Here is a 26,462-nt window from a genome sequence, read left to right as displayed (position 1 = left end):
TTAAATCCTCTATCAGATTGGAATATGGTGTGTACTATATAAACTTTGTTTTTTTATATGGATGTATGTGTTGACTTTGCATTTCTCTATCAGTGAAAGAGAAGGCTTTATCAAAAGATAAATATGGGTTTAATATCACCATAACAAGCAATTGAGGGTAAGAATGGTGAGTTTCAGTGTAACAGGAATGGTGGAGAGCAGGACTTAGCATAGTGGCCTCCTGTTCTGTAAACCCCAGGACATTAATTTTCATGGGGCAGACAATGAGTGTTAGTCTTCCAGCAGTCAGATTTTACTCCTTTTATAACACTAAACAACTGGAAGAGGTTGTCATCATCATGACTGATGCATTTTGTCTGGTGTCTGTATGGAAATAATAGTGTCATCATATCCATCTGTTGGATTTAGAGAGGCACATGGAAGAAACCTCACTTACTTGGGTGAAAGAATGACTAGATGACCTGCAATGGCTGCCTTTCAAACATTCACATATTTTTGAATGTTATTTTCTGTTTGTGTAATACTGTTAAGAATTATTCAGTGCTATAATTCTGAGCCATTTTTAAATGAAGAATTTGAATGAGTTGAATTATTGGTCCCATACTAAAGAAGAAAAAGCTTCTGTAGCCTGAAGGAGGATCTGAGGTGCGTTTCTCAGTGTGGGCTAACCCCTCTAGATGTAGCCAGAGCAACACTTGGGTTTTCATTCCTTTCACTTTGCATTTCCTTCATGCTTACTCCTTCAGCATTTTTGATACTTCTCATCCAACACAAAAAATTAAATCACAGAGAAGGAAAAGAAATGAAATAGAAGGGAAAGGACTTGAAGTTATTTAAGAAAAAGCTCATAAAAATACTGAAGGTGCTGCATGTTTATGCTTCATCTCAACTCTGAATATCAGGTACAAAACATAGTGGGTAGGAGCAAAGTGTGAAAAGTCTTACACTTTGCTTATTGTTTTGCTTATACTTTGACCTGTGGACTTCCACAGCATACAAATGCTTATATCTTTAACCCATATTTAGTTGCTTAAAATAATACAAATGAATTATCTAAACATCTCAGTATTAAAACTTAGAGAATAGCAATAGATATAGGGAACACCCAGGTGAATGAAACCTCATTATGAAATGTCTGAGCCCTTGCTCATCTTGCCCAGAAGATAAGCAAACATTTTGAATGCACAAACCGTGGGAATTGTGAATACATTTATGGCATTTTTTCATTACTGTTAGAAGTTATGCTGAACAACCCAGGAATGCTAAAACATTACTTTTCTCTTGTGAAGGATCCCTAAATTAGTTCATAAAATGGTGTGGGCTCTAGTAAAGAGAATAGTAGTTGGACATATATGATGTGTAGAAATTACCATAGGTATGTTTCTTTTAGTCCCTGCTTTATACCTTGTCTCACTTTATTGTCTCTTTATTGACTGTTTTCAGGGAAAAAACCTCCAACTACCATTGCATCTTTACCAAATGTGGGGGAAAATAAAAAAGAAAAAAATTAACAAAAAAGTCCTAATAATGAAATTTCTTCTACTGAGTTACAAAGTACATTGCAGGTGAACTGGAACTAACCACCAAGAAATTAAATGTAAAGAGTAATTGCCCAGAACTAGCTCGACCTGATTTTGTAATCCATGTCTAACTTCAGTAGTTCGATGGGTAATCTTTTTAGCTGTGAACTTACATAATTCTGTTTTGGTGAGCTAGAAGGGGTGAACCCAGAGTTCAGTACAACATCACTTTGCTGTATCACTAAAAATCTCTTTGAAGTTCTCTAGACTAAAAGCAAGTATGGTTGGGGGGAAGGTTTCATCCTAAGAGAGTACTCCTGGGAAAGCCTCAGTGGAGCCTGAATGAGGTTGTTTAAATAAACAGGCAAACACAAATGGAGGCAGAAATCTTCTTTCACATGTATCACTTCTGTAGAATTTATTATCCTCAAAGACTAAGCCTGTAAAACAGCAGAGCCCCGAGTAGTATTGAATTATTCTTCAGTATGTGTAATAGGGCATTCATTAGGGTACGGAATAATTTCAGTGAATGATTGTAAACCTAATGAGTTCCATAACTATAAGAAAAAATTCTAATGAGTTCAACAAACATAATTTCTTTATATGAATAATATGTTAATAAGAGGAAAAACTGTTTTGGATTATGCTATATATTTGTGTAAGATCAAGTAATTTGTGTAAAAGTATATCTGATTGCACATACAAAAAGCCATGATCTCATCTCTTTTTCACATTTACCCAGTACTGAAATGGCCTTTTGAGATGTATTTTAGAGCTTCCAATTTCCTCTGCACATGTCTTTCTTCTGTAATTTTTCTCATTTGATTTTTTCCTTGCTGCTTCTATATAATTCTTCTATCTCAGCCAGTTCACTTACACATTGAAATGATTTTTTTGTGCAGTGGATAGGAACCTCTTCCCTCTTCCTTGCTGATGTAAAACATCCAACTGAAGAATTAATTACTTGTTCTTGTAGGGGCATCTTTTCATACTTCTCAAAGCATGATTCTGTTTCTGCATTAAAGCCAATGACTTTGAACCCTCTTTTTAATCTTGTTGGCCTCTTGTTGGTCCTCTTTTTAATCTTTGGAGAAAAAATTAACTAAATGCAGAGTGATGTAGGCTTGTGTTAGGGATAACTTCAAGCTCTGACTGGGTGGTTTATCTATATATTTCTACATGAATAGTGTTCCCATCCTGAGGATAGTTCTACTGGGTGGACCAATTACACTGACAATTACCAATCACACTGTGAGAGCAGCTCTGAAGTCTCCATGTAAGGAAGCAGGCTACAAGGTGCCAAATTTGTTACTCTGACAAAGAGGAAAAGAGGCAGAGGAAAGAAGGATGGGAATGAGTTGCTGAGGAGTTTAAAGAATAGCTACTTAATTGTCTCAAAAGTATAATTATACTCAAAAGGTTTCATCCCTTGGTTTGTGCAAGCTCACATACGTAGTCCTGCCCGTGGGAAGTTGAGATGAATAAGCAGTTGTTAGTATAAGATTAATTGCATTGGAACTCTGAATCTTTTCAACAGAAAGAGTTCAGAGTTGCCTTTTCTTGCATAAGGGATATGAGTGAAGTGCATTGCTAGTGAATTTCTGGCTTTGTTCATCTTGCTATCTGTACAGCACATCTCATTATCTGCAAAAGCTTTTAGTTGATGATTAGCATCTGCAGCTTTGTTTAAGACAGTTGATGGCTGGGATGATTCTCTAAAGCCCAGTGGTGGTTGTGCTGCTTTTTTTGTCTTGCTATGGTCACAAGATGAAACTTCCATTGTTTTTTAACAGAGAAGTAAAAATATTTCTACTGAGACACAGAATCTCAATCTTCTGTTGAGAAATAGATGCACCCAGGAGTTCAGAAGCAACTAAAATGATACGGCTGCTAAGAAACAGCACCATCATTTTGTTTGGATCTTCCGCCCACAGCCACAGGAATGTGTCAGAACAGAAATGCCGTGCGCTGAGGAATCGCATGATCCGAGCTTTGATTTCTTTTGTGAACCTCTGCAGCAGCAGCTGGGCAGGCTGGTGTCCCCAGCAGCAGTGTGGTACCTGGCAGCTGTCACTGCTGTGGGCACACAGCCCTGCCAGCAGCGGGGTGAGGGCTCAGGCACAGCCGCGGGGCTCAGCAGCTCCGGACACAGCGCTCGGGAAGGCACCGTGTTCCTCCAGCTCCCAGAGCAGGAACTTTAGGCCAGCTGTCTGCAGGCCCTGGTGTTGCTGATACTCCTCTGGCTTGGGCTGCATGTGCCTTTTAAGGAGTGGTACTTTGTCCAAAAAAATTCCACAAAATCATTTGGGAGGTGTTGTTTCTGAAACCCACAGCACCGTGTCTTTGGTGCATAGAAAGTGAGAAAAATTCAGCTTTCTCTTTTTCTTTCTCTCTTTCTCTCTGTTTCTTTCAGTCTTTCTCCCATCTCTCTTTTTTCTTTCTTTCTTTTTTTTTTTTTTTTTTTTTTAATTGTGACAGGATGAGATTATTGAACTACAAAATGACAAAGTTCCTTCAGAATTAAGAGAGTAAGAGGGGATCTGAGTGTGAATGGGATGGACAGAAAGACAGCAAGGAGCCTTTAGCTACAAGGGATGCAGCAGAATAGAGGGATAAAACACTCATGTAAGCAGAAATGGTTGGAAACAAGGAACAATAAAAGCTGGGTAAGGGGAGCAATTTTGAGGGGAGTGGAGAATACCAGCCAGCTGGCCAGGTTATGCATCTACTCATCAGAGGCATTTGTAATGTATTGCACTACCTGCAGATTAAGAGCTCAGTTCAAAAGACAGTGTGGGAAGAGATCTCCAGGAAGAGGGCAGATGGTGTAGCTGTATTAAGCCCTTAACCCTTGAAGCTGAAAACTTTAAAGCAATTAGAGTCTCAGAGACATAAAGGAGAAAACTGGTTCTGGTCTGAGTTTCCACAGGGTCTGTTATCCCTTCCTAATAACTTTTAGTTCTGGTTAATCTTCATGTGCTTTTAGGGCAGCTTAGTACACTAAGAATTGTTTTCCTGGGTGGATAATTGCTTCCCAGTCCTTATGGGTAATAGGTAACTGTGGAAATGAGATTTGCCCCTTACATCTGGAAGGGGAAAGCTCTTTGCTATTTTTTTCATATTTTAGCATAAGCCTTCCAAATCGCTGTCTAGATTATAAGGAAGTGTAGCAGTGTGACTCACACGGGCTGTTAAAGCCCAAGAAGGAAATACGTATGTGATTACAAGGACATATTTTCAGTGTGTGCTGCTCAGGCAGAATACACCCACAATCACAGTGATTTTCTGTTTATATATTTAGTGTCCTCCTTAAGCAGTGGGTGGAACAAATGTGACTGAAGAGTGTGAGTGTATAAGTGGAGGGTGTTTGTGTAGCTGAACAAGAGTTAGAGGGATTGTAATATTGAAAGTCGTGCTTAGCAGTTCTGTTAATTCATCCTTAACTAATGGGGACATGCAGAGTGAAGTCATTAGCTCACAGTAAGTTTATTGCTGTCAGTCATCTGTGTTTCTCTTGCTATTTTTACAGGGGGAAATAACTCAGAAAATAAGAGAGATTGTTTTGGGGGATCCAGGCTGAATTTGAAAAGTTGCTGTGGTTTTATATAATCTCTCCTCTGAAACATTCTGTATGGATCATAAAACTGGGTCAAATTGGAATTGATGAATTTATTGAACCAAATGCACATCAACCCATTTGGATGCCGCATTTCAGGGGGAAACACCCTTTTATTTTAGAGTCCCCAAGTGATGGGGTGCTGTCCTCCTCCCCTGTCACTTAGGGGGAGTTCTACCAGAGTAAACACGGAACAGGTTGTCCCTAAATTTGAAAACTACCTTTTGTCCAGCCTGAATAAGCAGGTGATTCTGTTAGTGCCGCCAGGCTCTTTTGAAGATGATGCCCTACATCTGACCAGTGTGAGTGTATATATTTAACCCTCCTGCTCATCATCTCTTCTCAGTGCATGCAGTTTGCTGTGCTGCCTGCTCAGGCTGAACCTCAGGGTAGCGCTTTGCACGAGAGCCACCGCCCCTGACACTGTCACAGCAGCCTTTGGCACCTTCTGCCGTGACACATGCACTGAGATCTCCTGCTGGTGACCTGCTCCTGGCCCGTGCCTTATGCAAGTCCCAGGGAAGTGCTGACACCAGAGCTCTGCTGTACTTACCCAGCAAAACAATGAGGCTGCTGGGCTGCAGCTCTGCTTTCCCCACTGGGACAGGGCATCCTTTCCTGCTTCGGCCCAGGCACTCTCCTGCAGGGTGTGCACAGAGCAGGGATGGCTGCAGTGCATGGCACAACGCAATATATGGGAGAATTCATCTTTCCAGACAGCTCTCACTGATGCAAGGCAATGTTTTTTGGAGTCAGGGATGGGTGACTGCCTGTGCAGCTGCAGGTGCTGATAGAGCTGCTGAAGGGCCTGGCAGTTTGGTGCAGCTGTACCTGGCACTGGGTTCCAGTGCTCAGGTGGTTGCAGGTGCCTGTGTGCCACAGAAACAAAAGGAGTCTGGGGAGATCAGTAACACCCTAAAAGTGTCCCAGAGACCTGACACATCCCAAGAGCCAGTGACACAGGCTGCAAAAGGGCAGCATGTGTGGCAGCACCAGGGAGAGGTGGCACAGCCTGCAGAGCCTGCTAAGGGCCCTGATGAGGAAAAGCATGTGATTCTACCCTCTAGACTGTATCGTTTCTGTGTCTAGATAATGAAATTTTTATTGTGACAAAGTTGTTCAGGGGACACAGTGGGCAGTTTATCAGCGCTTCCCAGGATGATAACGTGTGAAATAGGCCAGAGGAGTTTATGTAGAAAGAAAGGCCCTTGTGGTTTTTTTCAGACCAAAAGGCCAACCGGCACATTTCTGTGCAAATAGCAGCCAGGGCAGAGAGCTCCATAGCCACAGGAACAAACCCAGGAGGAGCACAAAGGGATCTTTTGCACTGTTTGCACTGTAACCTAAACCCATTGTAAATAGTGCTGGATTACCAGTGAGAGAACTGGAATGTTGCAATTTATTGGAGCGTGTTTTGAATGAATGCTGCCGACACTCAACATTGCTTGAAATACGGATTTTTAAAGCACTTGCTTATGCCCATTCTTACACTGTAAATGAAGCAGATCTTTTATGATATAGTGCTGTAGAACTTTTAAATATCTCTTAGTGTAGGAATCATGTAGTCATTTATGAGTTTTTCAGGTTAAATAGATTGTGGATGTGTTAAACAGAAAATAAATACTGTATTTTTTTTTGTCAAATACGCTGCTACTCTTCATTTTCTGGTCTTGTGCTAGTGTCGTGATGTACTCTGCTGAGATCTGCAGCTGTTCATTTATACCTTAATCTGGTCCACACATGAATGAAGATAGGAGATGATTGTGGCATTACTTTCCTTTAGCAAGTGCCTAAAGTGAAAACAAAAACCCTTAAAATAAGTCTGATTAATATTTATGAGTAACTTTAGACCCCCCTATTAGATGCAGACTTGAACTCCATTAACACTCAGTTCAGTGAGCCTAGCATTTATGGATATTGAGGTTGCTGACTTAGATTTCCAAGGTCTGTTTTATGAAATATTTGGAGCTCCCACTCACTAATGAGTGTTATGCACACACAGGGATGACTGAAGTCTCCAGTGCCTGGTAATCACAAATTGTTGGCCTTTCAATTCCAAAGTATAATATATTGCTATAGGTGTCATCACCCTATGCATTCGGCTCACAAGTCAGACCAGCCAAAAAGGTTTGAAAGGCAACATTCCTCCAAATGGAGTTTGTTCTTTTAAATGAATTTATTTTCTGAACCAAATTATAACAAGCTTCAAAGTTCAATGTTTTGAATTCAAACTCCAGACCAAATTTGGAAGTAACAGATTTTAATAAGGATTGAATTGACAGATAAAAATGTTTCTCATGCCTCAGGATTTTGTAATAAAAATGTTATGGCTTCTGTGAATATCTGGTTTAAAGTGTAATGGGCAGGAAAAGCAGTAAGAAGATTGGGCATTTTTGCCAGTTTTATAGGGTCAGCTTTGCTGAAGTGTTACTACAGTTAAATTATTACCAGTTTTGTCTGTGTTTCTCTGTGAACACACACACACACACACACACACACACACACACACACATATAAATATATATGCACATGTAGAAAAATATGTACTGGAAATGGCAACTGCTTTATATGGAGAGACCAGAATTATCAGCCTAATATGTCCATTCCCATTCCATCACTCCATAGATATGACAGTCCAATGATTCACAGTGCTTTGCTATCTATAAAAATGTGGATTCCTTTTGCACGTTAATTAACAGTGGTTGCTGTCATTGTCAGATATTATGGGAGGGATATTGCAATAGCAGGATCTGCAAGGCTCTGGGATGCTTTGTTCTTTACTTGCCAGGGCACTGTCATTTATCTTGACTGAAAACAAGCTTGGTTCATTTCTGTCGGGATGTTTTTGGAAAGGTTGCTGGATTATCAATAGTTACTTTAGATGTACATGCCAAAGGGAAAAGAACACAGAGGAAACAGTGATAAAAAAGAGGTTTAAATTCCTTCGTGAATTTTGTTATGAATAGTGAAAGGGCACAGCAGTCAAATGAAATTGATGTCTGACAATCATGGGAGATGTGAATTTTCCTGTGGGAAGTAATGAGATCTGATTGGCAGAGCTTCAGCTACTAATGCACAGACCAGAAATATTGCTCTCTCTTTGGACTTGGGTTCTTTTCTCTTCTCTAGCCTCTGTGAGTTTTATTCATAGACCTTGGGGAAGACTTGAAAGGGAGACGAGGGAAACAGTCCATTGAGGTTTAGCAGAACAAAAGAAATCCAAATGTTCTAAGATATGGAAATGCAATAATGAACCCCAATTATCTATGTGTGCAATATCTATACTGTTACAATTAATAATTTATTGTCCAATGTCCTGGATTAGAAGATTTTAAAAGATTCATTAGGATTGACTTTCTTCTTTGGGATGCTCTTAGGTATTTTGAAGATTGAGCACTGTAATTTGGGAGAAGACACATTGCCTTTTGCAGATGTAGAGGTTCAATTCGTGCTTCAAGCACAAAATTAAACTTGGAATTAGCTAGAGACTGAATAATCCCTCTTACAAATTTGTGAAATGCCTTTGCTAAAGTGCATCAGAACTTGTCCTTTCTACTTCAGTTTTTCATTCGCATTCTCTGAGAAGCAATTTCTCCATCACAGTCTTGTGTTCCATTTACAATTGGAACTCACATCCAAATTATTTGTGGGCTGCAGCTTTCCTGGTGCCCTGGCACTCTCTCCTGCAAAATGCTTTTGCACAGCAGGTCATTGATCTTCTACTCTAGCTTGAAGGTAGCTGAAATGTCAATATAGCTTCTAGCCATTTTTTTCTGTTCTTTTTTCCAGTGATGTATGAATTATAATACTGAGAATGTATTCCCTAATCACTGGCTAAGGATTAGGGATTTGTACCATGGAAATTCTTTCCCCATATTGAAGCCATATCTTAAATTGGAAAACACACCAAGACAGCTAATACTGTCCTATTTGGCCCTCTACATTGCCTGCTGTATTTTCTGGAAACAATAAGTTTATGACATTAAAAATGATAATTACTCAGCTGACTATATCCCAAGAGAGCAAAAAGGCCTGTATGCCCATGCAGTGCTTCACTAAGAACGACATTAAATGTTTGAAAATTAGTAAATCAAGCAAAATGGAAAAAAAAAAAATTTGGCAGGAACACTTGGAGTTTCTTGCCTGCCTCTGTCCATGCTGGCAGTAGCAACCACTGCTAGGTGACAATGTCCTCATCTGAGGCCAAATCTCATCAGTGAAATATGGATTCAAAGTTAAGAATACACAAGAGATGGAGGGAGCAAATTTGCTTCGTTAGCTTTAGGTAAATGAAGTGTTTTAATGGCAGTAAGGATGTGGCACAGCCAGAACCAGACATGCTCCATTTCAGGCACGTGGTGAGGCCGTTTGTGTTTCTGTTGCTGCCCAGGAAACTGGAATGGCAGCAGCAAAAGGGAAGAGATACTGAGCAGAGATCACATGTGTCAGGAGAGCTTCAGCCACAACAGTGCAGCTTATTTGGAAAGAAGAAATAAGGTTATCATGGATCAGACAGGAAAGAACAAACTTCTCATGGCACATTTTAAAAGAATTGCAAGGATTTGTGAAATTTGTCTTGTGCTGTTAAAGGGAAAGGCCAAAGGGAGGGGTCAGAGTGGATCAGGGAGGTACAAGTGTAGGGCAGTGGAGAGGAGGGGGCATGAAAGGGTCTGCTTGAGTGTCAGGGTGCTTCTCTGCTGAGTTCTCTCTCTGATCACTAAAGCCTGTCCCAGCTCTTTACTAGCTCATTCTACTCTCTATAGCAAGTGCTAATACTTATAGCAACCAGAAGAAAGTTCTATCTAAACCACAGATCCTCCTTTCTAGAGCATCCAGCTTCCCACGTAATTTATGAAATCTGAGGACATCTGAAACTAGGGTGCTGTGAGTTGATATCCGCTATATTTGCAATTCCTGGCTACATAAGTCTGCAGTGCTCCACGGATGAAGCATTAATTGGTGTTGTATTTTTAAACTTGCAAAGACTTTTGAATACTGTGAGCAGTGATTTTTGCATTTTAACTGGTTTGACTCCTTGCTCTTCCTAGGGGAAATGGAAGAGTTAGAAACCCTGTGGCTGACTGGTATTTGTCACAACGAGAAGAATGAAGTCATGAGCAGCCAGCTGGACATCGACAACATGGCAGGAGTGTTTTATATGCTTGCAGCAGCCATGGCACTCAGCTTAATAACCTTTGTCTGGGAGCACTTATTTTACTGGAAACTTAGATTCTGCTTCACTGGAGTCTGCTCGGATAGACCAGGATTGCTGTTCTCAATCAGCAGGGTCAGTACTACTTTCATTTTTCCCCTTTAGACAACGGAAAGAATAAACACTGCCTCCCCAAAACATTATCCTTCCTTTTATTCCCACCTGGAAATTTGAAATGTGTGTTAGAGCAGCAGTGTGGTGCTCTGGAGTAGTCAGTGAGCTTAGGATGTATTTGCACTCCTTGGGAAGTCTTAATCCATTGGACTGTTTAGGGTATGCATAGGGTATATGCCAGGATAATCAGTAACTAACCAAATGCTGAAAACAAATACGGTAAGGGGAAATTTCAATGAAGAAATAGTAGGTGCAGGAAATGTATTAATTTCCACATTAAAAATAAAATTTAAAAAATACTAATTTTATAAGAGACTAGCTCTGAGCTTTGGGCATTTCTTAATCAAGAGAATTTTAAGTTACAAAAGTACAGTGGAATATTTTTGTAAGTTTTTCTTGATAGCAAACTTGAATAAACTGAGAAAAGGTCAAACACAGGTATCATTTGTGTCTGGTTAGACACTCAAGCAATTTTAATGATAACTTTATCAGTGCCATAGGGGATTTACATGTGCAAGAAACAGATACTTGTAAAAAAAATGGAAATGTGGTCTTATTCTTATGTTTTTAACAAATTGTTTGGGTTTTTTCTTCACATAATTTTAAAACAGTTGGAACTTTCATTAAGTAATTGATTTTTCTGGATTTTCTATATAGCTGAGGAGAACTGAAAATGATACTAAAATGGCTAATTGCTTTTAAGTGTGCTGCAATTACCCTGTTGAGTAGATTGGACCATTTTTGAACTGCATTAATAATAGTCTGCTCTGCCCTGTTGGGGATTGTCTAGAAACCATATGTACCCTAACCTCCACAATTTATATTTGAACCTTATATTTCTAGTCTTTTTTATATTAAATTTTCCTAAAAAATGCAGGGGAAAAGACGTACTTACGTCAAAGGTAAATGTCTGAGAATTGCTAGATTGGAAATGTCAGTTGGGCTCACAGGAGTGACCAAAGAGATTGAAGTGAGAAAATGGGCTTCAGCCTTTTGCTCAAATTAACTCAGATTCAGCTTTAGAAAGAGTTGGGTTTTTTTTCATATATACTGAGATAGGGATCAGAAAAGCTAAAATATGATGACTAGAAGCCTTTTTATTTCAGTAGAAGTGAAGGGTACCTTAATCTCCAGTAAAATAGTCCCACTACAGGCTTGTTTAGAGGGGAAACTTAATCACTAATTTAAAATAAGAGAGTATCTATTACTGAAGGTTAGTTTCATTTTGTGACAAGATTAGGGAACCCTTTGGGGTACCTTCTAATCTTGTGTTTTTGGAATAAGCTGGGGAGGCCAAGACGGACCACTGGTTTGTGAAATACTGGTAATTTTTCTCCTTTGTGGTACTAACAGATATAGCAGAAAGTATCCCTCCATTTCAATGCAAGGAAATGATAAAAAGTTAGAGACGTACTTTTAATCTTCCCAGTAATTAGATATGTTTAATTTTTCTTTATTGCTAATTAAAACTAAAATGGAAGATTTAAAAAGTTATATCTAGTGATTTTATTTGGTTTCTTTACTTGTATTGCAGGGTATTTACAGTTGCATCCATGGAGTACACATTGAAGAGAAAAAGAAGTCTCCTGACTTTTCTTTGACCAATTCACAAACCAACATGTTAAAACTGCTGCGAACAGCCAAAAACATGACCAATATCAATCCTTCAAGAATTGACTCACCCAAAAGAACAACTGATTTTATTCAGAGGGGTTCTTTGATTATGGACATGGTCATGGATAAGGGAAACTTGATATTTTCTGATAACAGATCCTTTCAGACAAAGGACAACTTTTTTGGTGACAACATAAGTGAACTGCAGACACTTCCTGGCAATCGACACAAGGACAATCTGAACAACTATGTTTTCCAAGGGCAGCATCCTCTCACACTGAATGAGTCCAATCCAAATACAGTAGAGGTTGCAGTAACGACAGAAGCAAAAGTGAACTCCAGACCTAGGCAGCTTTGGAGGAAATCTGTCGAATCTTTACGCCAAGATTCTGTACGTCAGGGCCAAGGTTCCCAGAGAGAAAATGGGTCAGAGGAAAACAGGCAGCTTTCACTGAAAAGCCAAAGATACCTTCCTGAAGAGATTGTCCATTCAGATGTATCAGAGACATCAAGCAGAGCTACTTGCCACATAGAAGCTGAAAACAACAACAAGCACCACAAAACCAAGGACAATTTTAAAAAAAGGACAGTAGCATCAAAATACCCAAAGGACTGTAGTGAAGTGGAACTGACATATCTGAAAACCAAACAGGGCTCTCCACGGGATAAAATCTACACAATTGATGGTGACAAGGAGCCAGGATTCCGCTTGGACACACCTCAGTACATTGAAAACATTGTCCTCCCAGAACCTGTAGAGCTTCCCGATGTTTACCAAGATCACAACGACAACTACAGGAAAGCCGAACACTCTAACAGGACTCCGTCACATAATGAAGACAGTCTTCCAAATAATGACCAGTATAAACTTTATGGAAAGCACTACACTCTGAAAGAAAAAAATACTTCCCTAGGTGACATGAATGATAGGTACAGACAGAATTCCACCCACTGCAGGAGCTGTCTCTCCAACATGCCCACTTACGCTGGGCACTACTCGACCAGATCTCCCTATAAATGCGATGCATGCCTGCGGATGGGGAACCTCTATGATATTGAGGAAGATCAGATGCTGCAGGATACAACGAACTTATCACTTCCTGAAGAAATATATGAGCGTACTTGGTCACAAAGTAGTGCTCTGCAATATCATAAAAAGAATAAACTGAGGATTAGCAGGCAACACTCTTTTGATAATATCGCTGATAAGTCCAGGGAAATTGATATTGGAAGACCTTCTCGTAGTATAAGCTTGAAAGAAAGAGAGAAATTTCTTCAAAGTAGTCCGTATGCAAGCATGTTTAGTGTTCCCTCAAGCAAACTGTTGAGCAACAAGGCCTCACTAGTAACTCATGCTCTGGAGGACAGTAAGCGGAGCAAGTCCCTGTATGCTGTTCACTCGGATGATAACCCCTTCCTGCACTCCTATCGTGATGACCAGCATTTATCTCTTAGGCGAAGTCCAGCTGATCTTTATAAACATTCATTGCCAACAAGAGGAAGAAATGATAATTATTTCAGGTCATCCATACAGTCTACAGCATCATACTCTTCCAGGGATGGTCGGATCCATAATGACATGTACATTTCAGAGCATGTTTTGCCTTACGTTGCAAATAGGAATAGCTTGTACTCAACTCCAAGGGTTTTAAATTCCTGTAGCAATACACGTGTGTATAAGAAAAGGCCTAGCATTGAATCAGATGTTTAAATTTTCCATGAACACTTTATCTATAGGGAAAGAATAGTTGCCACCATCTTAGAGGGAGAATTTTTCCTTTAACAGTATCCTGCTCTGGTAAATGATACGTAAACCTCTCCCTTTCCCAATGTACTTCTGTACATGAATAGGTAAACTGGTATGCTCTGAACTATCCTTTTAAAATATGTCTTGTTGAAAAGGATAAAAAATAGCCATTTATATATGCTTTATATATAAATGGCAAGTTGTACTGAAATAGCCCCAATATATGTTGGCAACTATGCTGCTTTGTACCTAATTATTTTACTATTTCGGTTATTCTAATTTATGTTGCTAAGTATCATTCAATGTACTTTTGTCCTTAGAAATGTTTAATGATTTTCTAGTATTGGATAAGCAATATGGTATGCATGTAGTATGACACAGAGAAGAAATAAGGATGCATTTGCACAGATTCAAAAGTAAGACTCTAAAAGAGAACAGAAATCTAAGACTTCCAAAAGTATATTTTAACTTCATAATAATTTTCAAAGCCAAATAATAATTAAAGAAAACCCCAAACCCCAGGACCTTAATAAATAAAATACAGTGTGTTAGCACAAAATTAGTATGTTCCTTCTAGACTGACAGACAGTAGATGGGAAGGCAGTAACCCCAAACATGTGAACTGCTGTGTACCAAAAGGGAGCCCCATGGATATTGGTTAATGTTCATGTACAAATGCTTTTCTTATATTGCACATGCACTTACCATTACCAAGTAAGTTCATTGAAAAGTTTTCAGTAATCTTGTCAGAAATTTCACAGCTGCCTAATCCAGAGTATATATTTTTAGATATCACTATATGGCACTTACTATGGAGCTGTGGACTTTATTAGTAACCTTGAGGCCTAACGTGTATGTAAGTTTGCATTTGCCCCTTACTGATGATTACTCAGGGCTGTATAGTATTTCTTTTATTCTTTCACTTCCCAAACCAAATCCCAACCCACTGTAGTTCTTTGTTCATAGTGTATTAGTGACAACTAACTAATTGTATATTAATAGTATTAAAGCTGTTAATACAGTATCAAACACCGACAGCCATAAGTTCAGTGTGATCAGTGAGGAGCGTGGTACCATTTATTTGCATACACAGAGAAGGATTAACACCTTTGGAAGGACTTCTTCCTTCCACAATATTGTGCATATTTGTTGAACATCAGACCATTTTTCTAACCTCTCCAATCAAGTCTGTTATATAAAGTGAATATATGCACACGTAACTAAAACAGTATCTTTATTATCACTTTCTGATACACAAAGATATTCAAATAACAGGGATGCATTGTTATATGACTTTTCCTTCTGTAGATGTCAATCAGATTATTTCACAAATAACGTCTGCTACGCACCCCTCCTTACCCTCACTGGAAGAAAAAAAACCCACTAGATTTTAACCATAAGGGAGCGTGAGAGGGAAGAGAGGAAGCCTTTCAGGAGAATAGTGTACAGCTGTAAATTTAATTTCAACTAAAGAAGTAAATATAATTGCTAATATGTTTAACTACTGAAAGTGTTCCAGAGGTGGTGCTCTCCCATTTTCCTGCTACTTTGAGAATTGCTTTAGGATTTTTGTGTAGAGGAAATTTAGATTATTCAAGCATTATTCCCTCCATTTCACTGAAGAACAGTGAGCAGGGAAACCATTACCACTGTGAATTGGAAATTGTGAATATAATCCTAACTTTTCTCTAAACTGAAACTCTTTTCAGAATTGTGCCTGTCAGCTGTAATTGAAGCATCTGCATGCCAGAGGTGCAGTATGCAATGTGTTTAATTTAGAACAGCATACTGCAGAGCAGAGTTGCAAACAGAAAATGATACAAATGATGTGTAGGGATAGTCAAAATAAAGCTTCCTGAATTTTGTTTACAGCTTTTTTTTTGTTATTATTAAACAGATTTAAACTGACTTTGACTATCGAAGTCCAGAATGAGTTCTTGTTATTTTCAAATGTATGTGTACCTTCACCATGATGGTGAGGGATGATATTTTGTAAGGAATGAAATGTAATGAGATTTGGGCTTCCAAGTCTCTTTCCAGCTTCCAGAAATCTCAGTATACTTTTATTATAAGTATGATCAGAAAGCATATCTATGGGTATCTCTAAACTGTTCAGGTAAAAATATGTTTCGGGTATTCTTTATTCAACATTTGGTCATAATTATTGGCCCTGATTCACATGGGATGCTTTCTGGTTCCTCACTGGAGGGAATTTTTATAACCAGAATTTCCTTACCTGCCCTTAGAGAGACTCAGATTTCTTAGGAGGGGCTGTGTGAGCTAAGCAGGGTTAGGATGTCTGTGGGATTAACACTGCTTGTCATGAACCCAAACCTTTTCCCAAAGACACAAGTATGCTTTGCTCTTAAGTCTACAGGAAGGCAAATGCACTGAAGGCATAATGTTGTAATAACTATAATAAAAATATTTCAGGAAAATTTTAATATCCAATCCAAATCATAGTATATTAACTAAAATCCAAAGTGTTTTGAACTATCTGGTGTGTTTCAGCAGATATGATTTTTGCTGATGTCATGCCAAATTCTGCCATGGAAGTTGCTGAGCATTTTACCAAGTAAATCATAAAACTCAGTGGTGGCTCTTGACTTTCACATCATCATAAAGCTCTCAAGTATTTGTTGATCGCTCCAAGTCTTTTGTATCATCATCTCTATCTAACCAGACACACAAGTACTGTATGTGAAGTTGTGGGAGAGAAAAATTCCCATTTACATTTTCTCTCTTGAGTTGTAAACATCCTCAACCCAGGTGGATTTATCTTTCTGTGAAATGTACAAGCAAATTAGCTACAAGAAAATATATTGCAGTGTTTGCTTTTTCTGATTTGAGCAGATTTCTTGTGACTGAAGAGATTTATTATTATTATCTGCAATATGCAATACAACCACCTGCCCTAAACCAAAATAGAGAGACTGAGGGAAGATATGATAATGTTGCACAGCAGATGTTCACATGGAAATATAAGATGCTGCCTTAAAGAGGGGGAAAAAACCCACCAGATACTGAAAGCAGAGGGAGAAAGAGTCTGCATGCATTTGTTGTTTTGATCTTGGCATAAATCTGAGCCTATAAAGGGGGAAGGAGAGCTGAGGCAGGGCTGTGGGCAGTTGCCTGTGTGGTTGCAGATGTGCTTGTGTAAAGAAGAAGCAGCTGAGAAGTTGAAGAAAAATCTTCAACAGAGCCACAAGCCACAGCTTGTGAGGCTCAGCCGTAGAGCGCGTGGAATTCTGAATTTTGCCTGAGCTTTGTTGATATATTTGCACTGACTTTCAATTAAACTGAGATCAAGACTTTCTGTATTTCCCTCTCTCTCACTCTAGCTGCTGCTATACTTGAAGAGGAGAAAAGAATCTTCCTGCATAAGTGGCCATCCTTTCTGTACCTTTCTGGATGGTGCTGGTGACTTGTTACATTTTCCTGATTACAGCTCTAGCAGTTTGTTGGTCATTCCTATCACCAAGATTTCCTGTGACTCCAGCTGGAACTGAATCAGGCTGTAAATGATATGGGTCCTTCTTGGTAGCATGTCCTGTAGTGTTACACTGCTCCTGGACGACACCTTTTATGGAGGCAGGATATTGAATTGCTGAGGAATGCAGTAGGTACATGGAGGTAAAAACAGCTACATAGACATACCTGCCTCTTGCTTTTTTTCTCTTTTAAGGATATTGTAGAATTTCTTCATGTTTTTGTCTTTCCCTTTTCACAGCAGAAAATTTTCCTTTTTTTCTCTCAAATAGATTTTGTGTTCTGCTTGTTTCTTAGAACAGTGTAGCCACCCACTAATTTAAAAGCATGGAGATAAGATATTTTAATATATAAGATAAAATTAAGGCAAATTAAGAGTTTGCATTTCTGGAAAATTTAATTTAATTTAATGTTTTTTCAGCGTTTTCTCAGAATTCATTACTTTGCTATCTAAGAAGCTTGGTTAGGAGAAAGAGTGCTGTGGACAGACAGAAATGAAATCACCACCAGCTCACTGTGTTTTGGCAGCATCTCATAAATACATGTCTCTTTATGGTCTTTCAGGAACACTTAAGAGGTGAAATAAGGCTCAGAGGGGGAATCAGGTGTGGTTTGTTTTTCCTGATGAAAGCAAATATTTTTACACAGTTTTAAAGGAAGCAAAGGCTAGAGCTGTGTGATTAGGTTTGGGTTTCTGTGCTGGAAGGCTGAGCTCAGTTACCAGATGGGAGAGAGAGAAAGCAAGAGCAAGCAAGAGAAAGCAAGTTCCCTCTGGATGGAAGTAGAGGACTGAAGGCTCTGGAGCAGTTATGTGGGGGATGTGTCCAGAAAGATATTACCTATCTCTGTTGACCTTTTAGAAAGTGTAGGCTTCTAACTCAGATATCTCAGGTGGGCTTAGAAAAGCATGGTCTGTTTATCCTTAGCCTCAAAAATCTGCCAGGTAAATCTGTGAGTACCAGGTTTGGCCTTGGAGGTGTTATAGGTTCCTGTGCTTATGCAAATAGGGTTTTTGTGGGGTTTGCAGTGCCCCCTGCATAGCTGGGATAATCATTTGCTTTAAACCATGTCACTATCCAGCATGAGAGAAAAGTATCAGGATCTATTCCTCATGGAATAACTTGCTATTTGCATATTTCTGCAGTGTAACATATGCACCTTAGTGATGAGGAAGATTTTGGTACTGTTCCCTCCCTTGCTGAGTTTGTCAATGTTGAACAGAAATTGTGTCACAAATCTAAGGGTCTGAGAATCTGCCTGGATTTAGGAAGAATTCAAGAGGTGAACTTTTTTGTCATTTTACATTGCATTTAATATGTATAAAACCTAGTGAAAACAAAACTTTTGTAAAAAAATCCTCTCCTACTTAATATAAAAGAATAACTATCCTGTGGCTTGGCTAGATTGTGTCAAATGTTAATCATCTCATCGTGTGCTTCTTTCAAGATGAGTGTCACACGTTGCCTTGCTAAACTTTCCCAGTCCTGATCCTATCTTAGCTCAAAAGTCCTGTTAAAGCAGTCCTTTTTGTAGGACAGTCTGGTTTGCAACATAAAAAAGAGTTTTCCAGGGATAGACTTAAATTATTTTAGTACCAATGATTTTTCTTTTTAATTGTTAATCTAAACTTCCTTTCTATTGAGAGCTGAGCCTTCCAAACTTAGTAGTGCTGAAGGAACTTCTGAAAGAACATAAAGGCCTTTCAAAATGTGACTTACAATACAAGCCATTTCCTCGCCCAAACTCACCTGTACTGTCTTATTTAAATGTATTAGCAACGTGTCAGCATTTGAGGGAGCTCAGTTTAATCACAGCTGTGTATTTCTTTGTGATGTGGATATAAGCACAGCCAGCAGCACGGTGTGAAGGGCTCAATGTGCTCGGTGTGATGGAGTCACCTGTGAAGCTGTGGTTAAATGGGAGCAGCCTCACGACCGTCCTGTCTCTTGCATGTTTCTGATCATGCAGAGTCTCTGTCTGATGTGCCCATACTGTACCTGGTGTAAAACTCCTGTGGAGTTCCTCAGCTGTCCGTGTGGAGCTGCTGCCATGCTCGCCCCGTTCCCGTTCACAGCGCTGGCTGTCAGAGGGGAGGTGGCTGCTTGTGCTCTCCGGTGTCTTTGCCCGACTCAAGGGGAGCTGCAATCCTGCCCTGCTTCTCCCTGCTCTGCTGGGGAGGGTTCCTGCACTCTCTGTAAATAAGCTCTTCATTTATTTCCCTCACTCAAGCTTTAACTTTTTTTTCCCCCTGCTTCTCTCGATGTGTGTACAGAGTATGTGCTCTAAAATAACGTGCTCTTCCAAAGTCCTGCAGCTTTGGAAGCCAGGAATACAGGTGTGCATCACCCTGCAATGCAGTGACAATGCACTCGGTTCTCCTCGTGGGATCATGAGCTTTTTTGTTCCATACTGCAGAATGTATCTGCCATGGTTGAAGCTGGTTTTTATTTGTTTTTTTTTTTAATTTCTGCCATTCTAACAGCTGTAAGAATCCACTGCTGATTTTGTGATGATTTTGTCATATCTATAATTTAAGAACCAGAAATAATATAAGTAAAAATGTTACCTCACTATTTACCAGGTTTTTGTTGTTTTGCGCTTAAATGACAATTCTTACTCCTTTTGCTTAATTCTTTACCTGTATTGAAAACAAGGCTAAATTAGTAGAGAATATAGCCATGCTGTAACATTGTCATGCAATACCTTTATTAATAGATAACCACACTAAATATAGTATTACATATTTAAAAGAGAGATGGTTTCGACTCTCCAACTCTTAAAAAGTAGTGGTGATAAGCACTTATACTCCTAGATGTTTTGTCCTTTCCCTTTTGTATTAGTATTTGTTTTCACTAATATATTTCAAAAGTTATATTTCTGTGCACGTTAGAAAACTGTGAAAGTAAATACCAATAAATATTGTGATACTTATTCAGTGCACTGTAAAGTTCCAAGTGAGATGATACTTTGCTTCGGAATTGATGAAAGTTTCCTCACTTCTCAGAAATGGTACTAAGCTTTAATGTGGGAAAATGGTAATATTTACAGTGACATGAAATTTTAATGGAGAATGTCTTGTTTTGCACTTCTGGTACTATTAGAAGAAATGATATGTTTTTCTCAGCAAATGCATTATGAGATTACATTTTAAAATTTGTTTTGTGCATTGCCGTACATAAGAATAACCACTTTGAAGAGATTTGTGTTATTTCATTACTACAGCATTCTTTTGTCTGAAAATTTTTTTCCTGAGCCCGTTTAACAATGGTGTTTAATGGCAAAAACCTTTTTTGGGAATGTATTTTGGCTTCTGTCTCATATTGCAAGCCCTGAATTTGGACTCGTAGTGATGTGGCCGGAGGCCCTGAAGAGGCTGCTCTGCTTTTCTGCGCTCCTGGGGACGGGGACCTTCCTGGTTCCCAGCTGGGACGAGACCAGAGGAGTCCAGAGCACTTTTGGAGGATGTGCTGTGCAACAATAGAAGTGTAAATGATCTTCAAAAGTGAAAATAAAAAGGAATTGGAGGTTCACAGTTAGCCACACTGGCGGGGTGGGGACAGTCTGTAACGGGGGTCTGCAGTTTCTGGAGGAGATGATAATTTTTAACTAAAGTAATTTGAATTCTACTTAAGTTTCTGAAAGTAACTGAAAAAGCAGGAGTTTTCTTTTTCTTTTAAAGCCAAAGTCTTTCCGTTTTCGTACGAGGTTTCACAGGAAAATGGGCCAAAGAATACAATTAAATATGCAAATGGTTAATCCTATGGAAAAGGGTATCCTGTTATCTTGATATGCACAAGTATATTGATGGTAATAGGAACAATGTGTAATTTTCCTGTATATTGCTATGTAGGTTGCACTATTTTGAATGACATAAGCCTGATATTTTAATTACCAAATACCATAAGATGCTGTTTATTAATAGTTTAAACTTGTTCACCTAAATATATATACAGTATACACAGGCGTGCGTGCATACACCTTCCAACCCAGTCATGCGTGAGTAATCTCCCAACGCTGTGGGACACATTCCAGCAGTGCTTTATTTTAAGTGGTTTTCTCCTTTCCAAACCTCCCACATCTAGAAATCCTCTAGCAGCATTTATTGTAGTGTTTGGTATTGGTTACAGAAGGGGCTAAAGGACTCCTCTGTGCTAGGACATGTGGAAACATGCAGAGAGTTCCTGCCCAAAAGAGCTGGAATCGATGCTAGCTGTAATAACCAAGCTGTAGGAAAAGGCTTTTCGTGATGGTTTAAAAATCTTGGCCAGAGAGGCTCTACCAGCCTGGAGACTGACCTTAAACTCAGTGTCAGCTCATGTGATCCACATCTGCTCCTTAAACACATTACTTAAGGCAGCTGGGGAAGGATCCTCCAGAACAAGATTCCCATGGAAGAGCAGCTGATGTGTGCTCCACTGGCTGCCCTTGTGTTCTCCCGTGCAGACTGGGCAGGGTCCAGAATGGGATTTGCATGCCAGGCAGGATTTAGCAGTGGTGGGTAAGGCACAATCACTTCTCTCCATGCACAGGCTTTTGTGCTTGCTAGTACTGGTAATGTGGAGATTTCCACCAAGGAATGTGTGTGATGTTTGGCTTCTTTTCTAAATTTACACTTCTCTAACTAAAACTTAAAAAAAATACCTTGGAATCATTTCTTGGAAATATTCCTGAACTGTTTTTGAAGGAGAAAGTTGTATAATTATAAATTTTTCCACCTTAACCAAGAAACAATACCTTCTTTAGGGTCAAATTTTGTCTACTGCTCATTACAAGTGTGTTTTGGAGCAGAACTTGGTTTCAAGAAAATTTTTGCTTAGCTTATTCTTACCTGGGCTAGGTTTGGATTCCAAATGTGGACAAAACACCTTTTGACTTAAATAGGGGTGTGTGAGGGAGTGATGGGAGAGCAGATCCTTAGTGCAGTTCAGGCTCAGATTTTAAAGATCCCCATGATTTAAAACCTCATGTTGCAAATGTTTGGAAATTGCATAATGTAAAATTGCGTGCAGCTAGGAAAGAAACCAGTGCAATTCCAGTGAGAGCTGTTAGCAGTTTATGCTTGCTATCAGGTGTAATATTTTGGAATAGTCCTGCTGATCTCAGAATGTCCATGGTGCACCCATGAAGAACAGGCTGATCCCTCTGTTTTCACACCTCACACCCACATGCACAGTGGATCTCGTGCTTTCCCTGCTGAAACCAGGAGGCACAAACAGAATTCATTAATGTGGTAGGCAAACTCCTACCTGATTCTTAACTCATACCTACATTTTTATGCAAAATTTCCATCCATCCATGTCAGGGTCTCGCAAACACTTCACCTGTGAGTTAATAACGATTTTAGTTCATCAGATTTACATTCACACTAAATCTGAAGGGCATTTTGTGCTTCCTTTTATCCTGTTTAAGGATATTTTTGGGCTTAGATGAAACAGTAATATTTCTGTGCTGCTAAACAAAACCCACCAGAAATATGTTAAAATCTCGAATTACACTTTGAAAAACATTTTTTACCTGTTTACTTGAATAATGTCAATTTAATGTGTTGTCTTGGTCAGTTTTTGTACATATACATGTGTATATATATATAAGTTATATATAAATATGTATATGTATAAAGTTTCTGGGGAGAATGAGGGGCAAGACAGAAATGTAGTGTTGTGACAAAGGTTCAACAATCATTTATTAACAGTTCCAAGTATTGTTGTATTGAGTTTGATTAGAAGTTATTTGCATTGGAACAATGAAAAATGAAATGTAACCGAGAAAAAGAGAATTCACAATATTAACTTAGGATTTTTTTCACAAAGAAAATGAGTTACTAGTACAGTTGGAAAAATATTATTGCTTTGATGGGGGAAAAGAACTCCATGTGTAATAGTTTGTATCAATTACACAGAGCACTAACCTACATTGCACTAGGATAAATTCGCATGCCAAAAATAAAATTTTACCAGAAATCTTGGAACCATTCAGTTCCATACACAGTAAAGTAAAAAACTCATCACTTCTGTTATTTACTAGTGCAGTTTGCTGTAACACTCTCAAAAGTGTCATACTTCAAACCAAAGGGTAAGTCACAAACTTCCAATTACTAGCAAAGAATAATAGAGATTTGAAGAGCTCTTAACACCTGAGGAAATAAATCAGGATGTTAGAGTCGAAATAAAAGAATATTGGTGAAGTGAAATCAACCATAAAATAATTATTTTTTTAGAGAATCCAGAATTTTTTTATAAAATTCACAGTCTAATGGATTCTTCGAAAGAAAGGGTCTGGGGGAAAAGAGAAGATTTAAAATCTGGTTTTGACATTCCAGTTACTGCCTGTTTTATTAGCAAGGTTCAGCAAAGTGGAATGAATTTGAACAGAAGCAGTTTGAGCTGCTGTGTGGCGCAGACACGTGAACACCCAGCTCACCCTCTGTCCCTTCCTCTGAGATGTGGGGCTGGCTGGAGCTGCCCCAGAGCACCCAGTGCACCCAGAGGAGCTGGGACCACTCACCTCTCCTGTGTTCACATCCTGTCTCACTGCACTTCACCCTGACCATATTCTAACCCAGTGCATGACTGAGTGCTAATACTGTATAAATATTTTGAAACATATCTTAAAAAAAAAGAAAAAAAGTGTTTGCTTCAAACTTTTTATGATAGAGAAATATATAATTATTATGGTTGTCTTACAAATTGTATTGTGTTCATTTTTTTTTGTTAAATATGTAGAAAAACATTAAGGGAATGGGGGACTTGAATGTCTGTGTGTACTGAAATGTATATAACTATTTGGAAGAACACATGTGCCAAGTATAACATGATGTAAAAATTGTAAATATATGAAAAATTCATTTTTCTAATAAAGATAATTTCTGCCAATTAATATGAAAAGGAACAATGGTATCATTCTTGTCTGTCTTCCTTGTTAAATGGGACAAGGTGAAGCATCACCTATGAAGAAGGTTTACATTTGTTTTTTCCTTAGCCACAGATGTGATTTGAAGGGTGTTAACAGCCACGTGTTTTGAGACATCCTTTGCTGTTAGAAATTATCTAAAGGTGAAGATGCCTGAAGCTAAAGCTGACAGTATGTGCTTGGTGATCCCAATTTAATTTAATTCACAAAGACAATCGAGGCAATTATGCAAAATTCCTTTGTTGTGAGAATGATGCTTTGAGAGGCGCAGAGGGAGCAGGAGGAGCTCCGTGAAGGACGGCCCCTTCGCCTGGGGCACCATCCCAGATTCTGAGAGGTGCTGGATGCACCAGGAGGCACGGTGGGCCTGCATGAGGAGGTGACCTCAGCTGCAGAAAGGCAGGAGCTCTTTGGGCCCTTGTGGAGGCACCTGAGAAGGAGTGTCCTGCAGGAATGATGCCACCCCTGAGAAGAGCTGGAGCTGTGGAGCTCGGCCAGGTGAGGACGGAGCAAAGCAGGGGGTGAGAAAACAGCAGCGATGTCTCGCAGCTGCTATGACTTTTGATTTCCACAAACATGTCTAATGGTCTGGTTAATCAAAATGTATTTACATATACAAATAGAGGTTTTAGTGGAGCACTTAAAATTAGTTTCAAGGTTTGACCATTTGCCTGGCCATGGGTGCTAAAGACATGAGGTTCACACTGTACTCTGAAGTGGTTCCACAGGACCCCATTTTCCATGATGTCTCATCAGCTAATTAAAATATTTGAATCCACAAAATGGGCAGAAACAAACCTTTGGCAATTAGAATAATGTTCTTCTTTGAGGCAGTGGGCGGAAAGTCATTATAAAAATCCAAAGTATCCTTTTGATAAAGGGGCTTTGTGTTGAATGTAAAAATAATGATGGAGGTGAAAGGTGGCTCACGGATATCTCACAGCAAAACAGTCCCATCTATTTGTTCCCAAGATGAACATAACTGCAGAGATAATATGAGAGATATAAAACTGGACTTCTGTCCTTAATGAGGTTTTTAATGAGGAAAAAGCTGCTGGGCTTATGGTCTTCTGCTAGAAGGTTCTTTCAAAGGGACCCTGCCCCATTTGTGTCTAAACATTTCCATTTCATGAAACAACACGAGATTGTTATGAACCATTATCATACCAAGTTGCTGAATCATTATCTGAGCTTGAATATTTGTTTTTATGTGATAACAGTGTTTGTATCCAGGCTGGTGTTGGATCAGGGCTGCTCCTCCCAGCTCTACCTGGCAGGAGAGCTGATTCTCTCTGTGCATCTCTGAGTCAGCTCAGCCTCAGCTTTGATTCCCTTTGGGATCTGGTTCAAAGACAGTCACATTCCCCCAGATCGTTCTTTGAGTCTTTGCTGATGTGTCTATGGCAACTACCAGTCTTCTAAGACTTTGCTTGCTAAAAAAAAGAAGAAGTTTAAGTGGTGACTGGGAAATGGAAGCTTTTTAAGTGTGACATATTGTGCATGGCACTGCCAGCAGCATTCCCAGCAAACTGAGCAATGCACCCGGTACCAACACAAGTTTCTCCCTGTAATTTGGACTCAAAAACACCTGTTCTAAGGCCAACTGCTGAAGTCTGCTCATGTCTATATACAGAAACACAATTCTCCCTTCTTCTTGTGGTGAGTTTTCCCACTGATCATTCTAGCTGCTTGTTTCTCTGCTTCTTCCAGCAGTTTACAAACAGCATTAGCTTCCCCTCGTGGATTTGTTGCAGTACAAACCATGGCTTCCACAAATTGCAGTATTGATCTGTCCTCTGTCATGCTATGCTTCTCCCACTTCAGCAGGCACCATCCCATGTGCAACACTCTGCTCCTGTTTTCCACTGAGGAAGTTTCACAAGCTGAATGAGGGTCTCTGCATTGATTTCCATGTTTTCTCTCTAGATGCTCCCAAAAATGCCTTCAGGTGGGAGGGAGGGTGGGGTTGTGTGTGTGTGTAGTTTATTGACTATTTATTTGTTTGCCACTAGTTAGCTTACACAGGATGGTCATTGCAGAAATTGACTGCATTCTGTTCAAATCAACATGCCCAAATATTTTTAAAATAATGTGTTTATAATGAAAACTATGATTGTTCTTAAACTATGGCAGTAATGATTTTAATGCACTGAGTTTCTCAGCTTTGCAGTAGGCAATAGGGGATGGTAATACAGATTATAATAGTGATTAACATTGTTTAGATAAGATTACTGCAAGGTC

The 26,462-nt window shown here is 39.2% G+C and overlaps 1 protein-coding gene across 2 annotated transcripts in view; it reads left to right on the top strand.

Annotated features, from left to right (window-relative positions):
- The window catches only part of GRIN2A (glutamate ionotropic receptor NMDA type subunit 2A), a 163,161-nt gene extending 138,958 nt beyond the window's left edge, over positions 1-24,203 (top strand). For both annotated transcript variants that reach the window (XM_005522881.3, XM_088063911.1), the window contains 2 exons: positions 10,185-10,423; positions 11,997-24,203. In XM_005522881.3, coding sequence (XP_005522938.2) covers positions 10,185-10,423; positions 11,997-13,787 — 2,030 coding nt within the window. In that variant the 3' untranslated portion in view covers positions 13,788-24,203. The remainder of the gene's footprint in view (positions 1-10,184; positions 10,424-11,996) is intronic.
- Positions 24,204-26,462: the final 2,259 nt, after the last annotated feature.

The sequence above is a fragment of the Pseudopodoces humilis genome, chromosome 18, assembly GCF_049639895.1.
Source record: "Pseudopodoces humilis isolate 2021_Gansu_Grassland_sample_001 chromosome 18, ASM4963989v1, whole genome shotgun sequence".
NCBI lineage: Eukaryota > Metazoa > Chordata > Aves > Passeriformes > Paridae > Pseudopodoces > Pseudopodoces humilis.
This window is presented reverse-complemented; position numbering and strand designations above follow the sequence as displayed.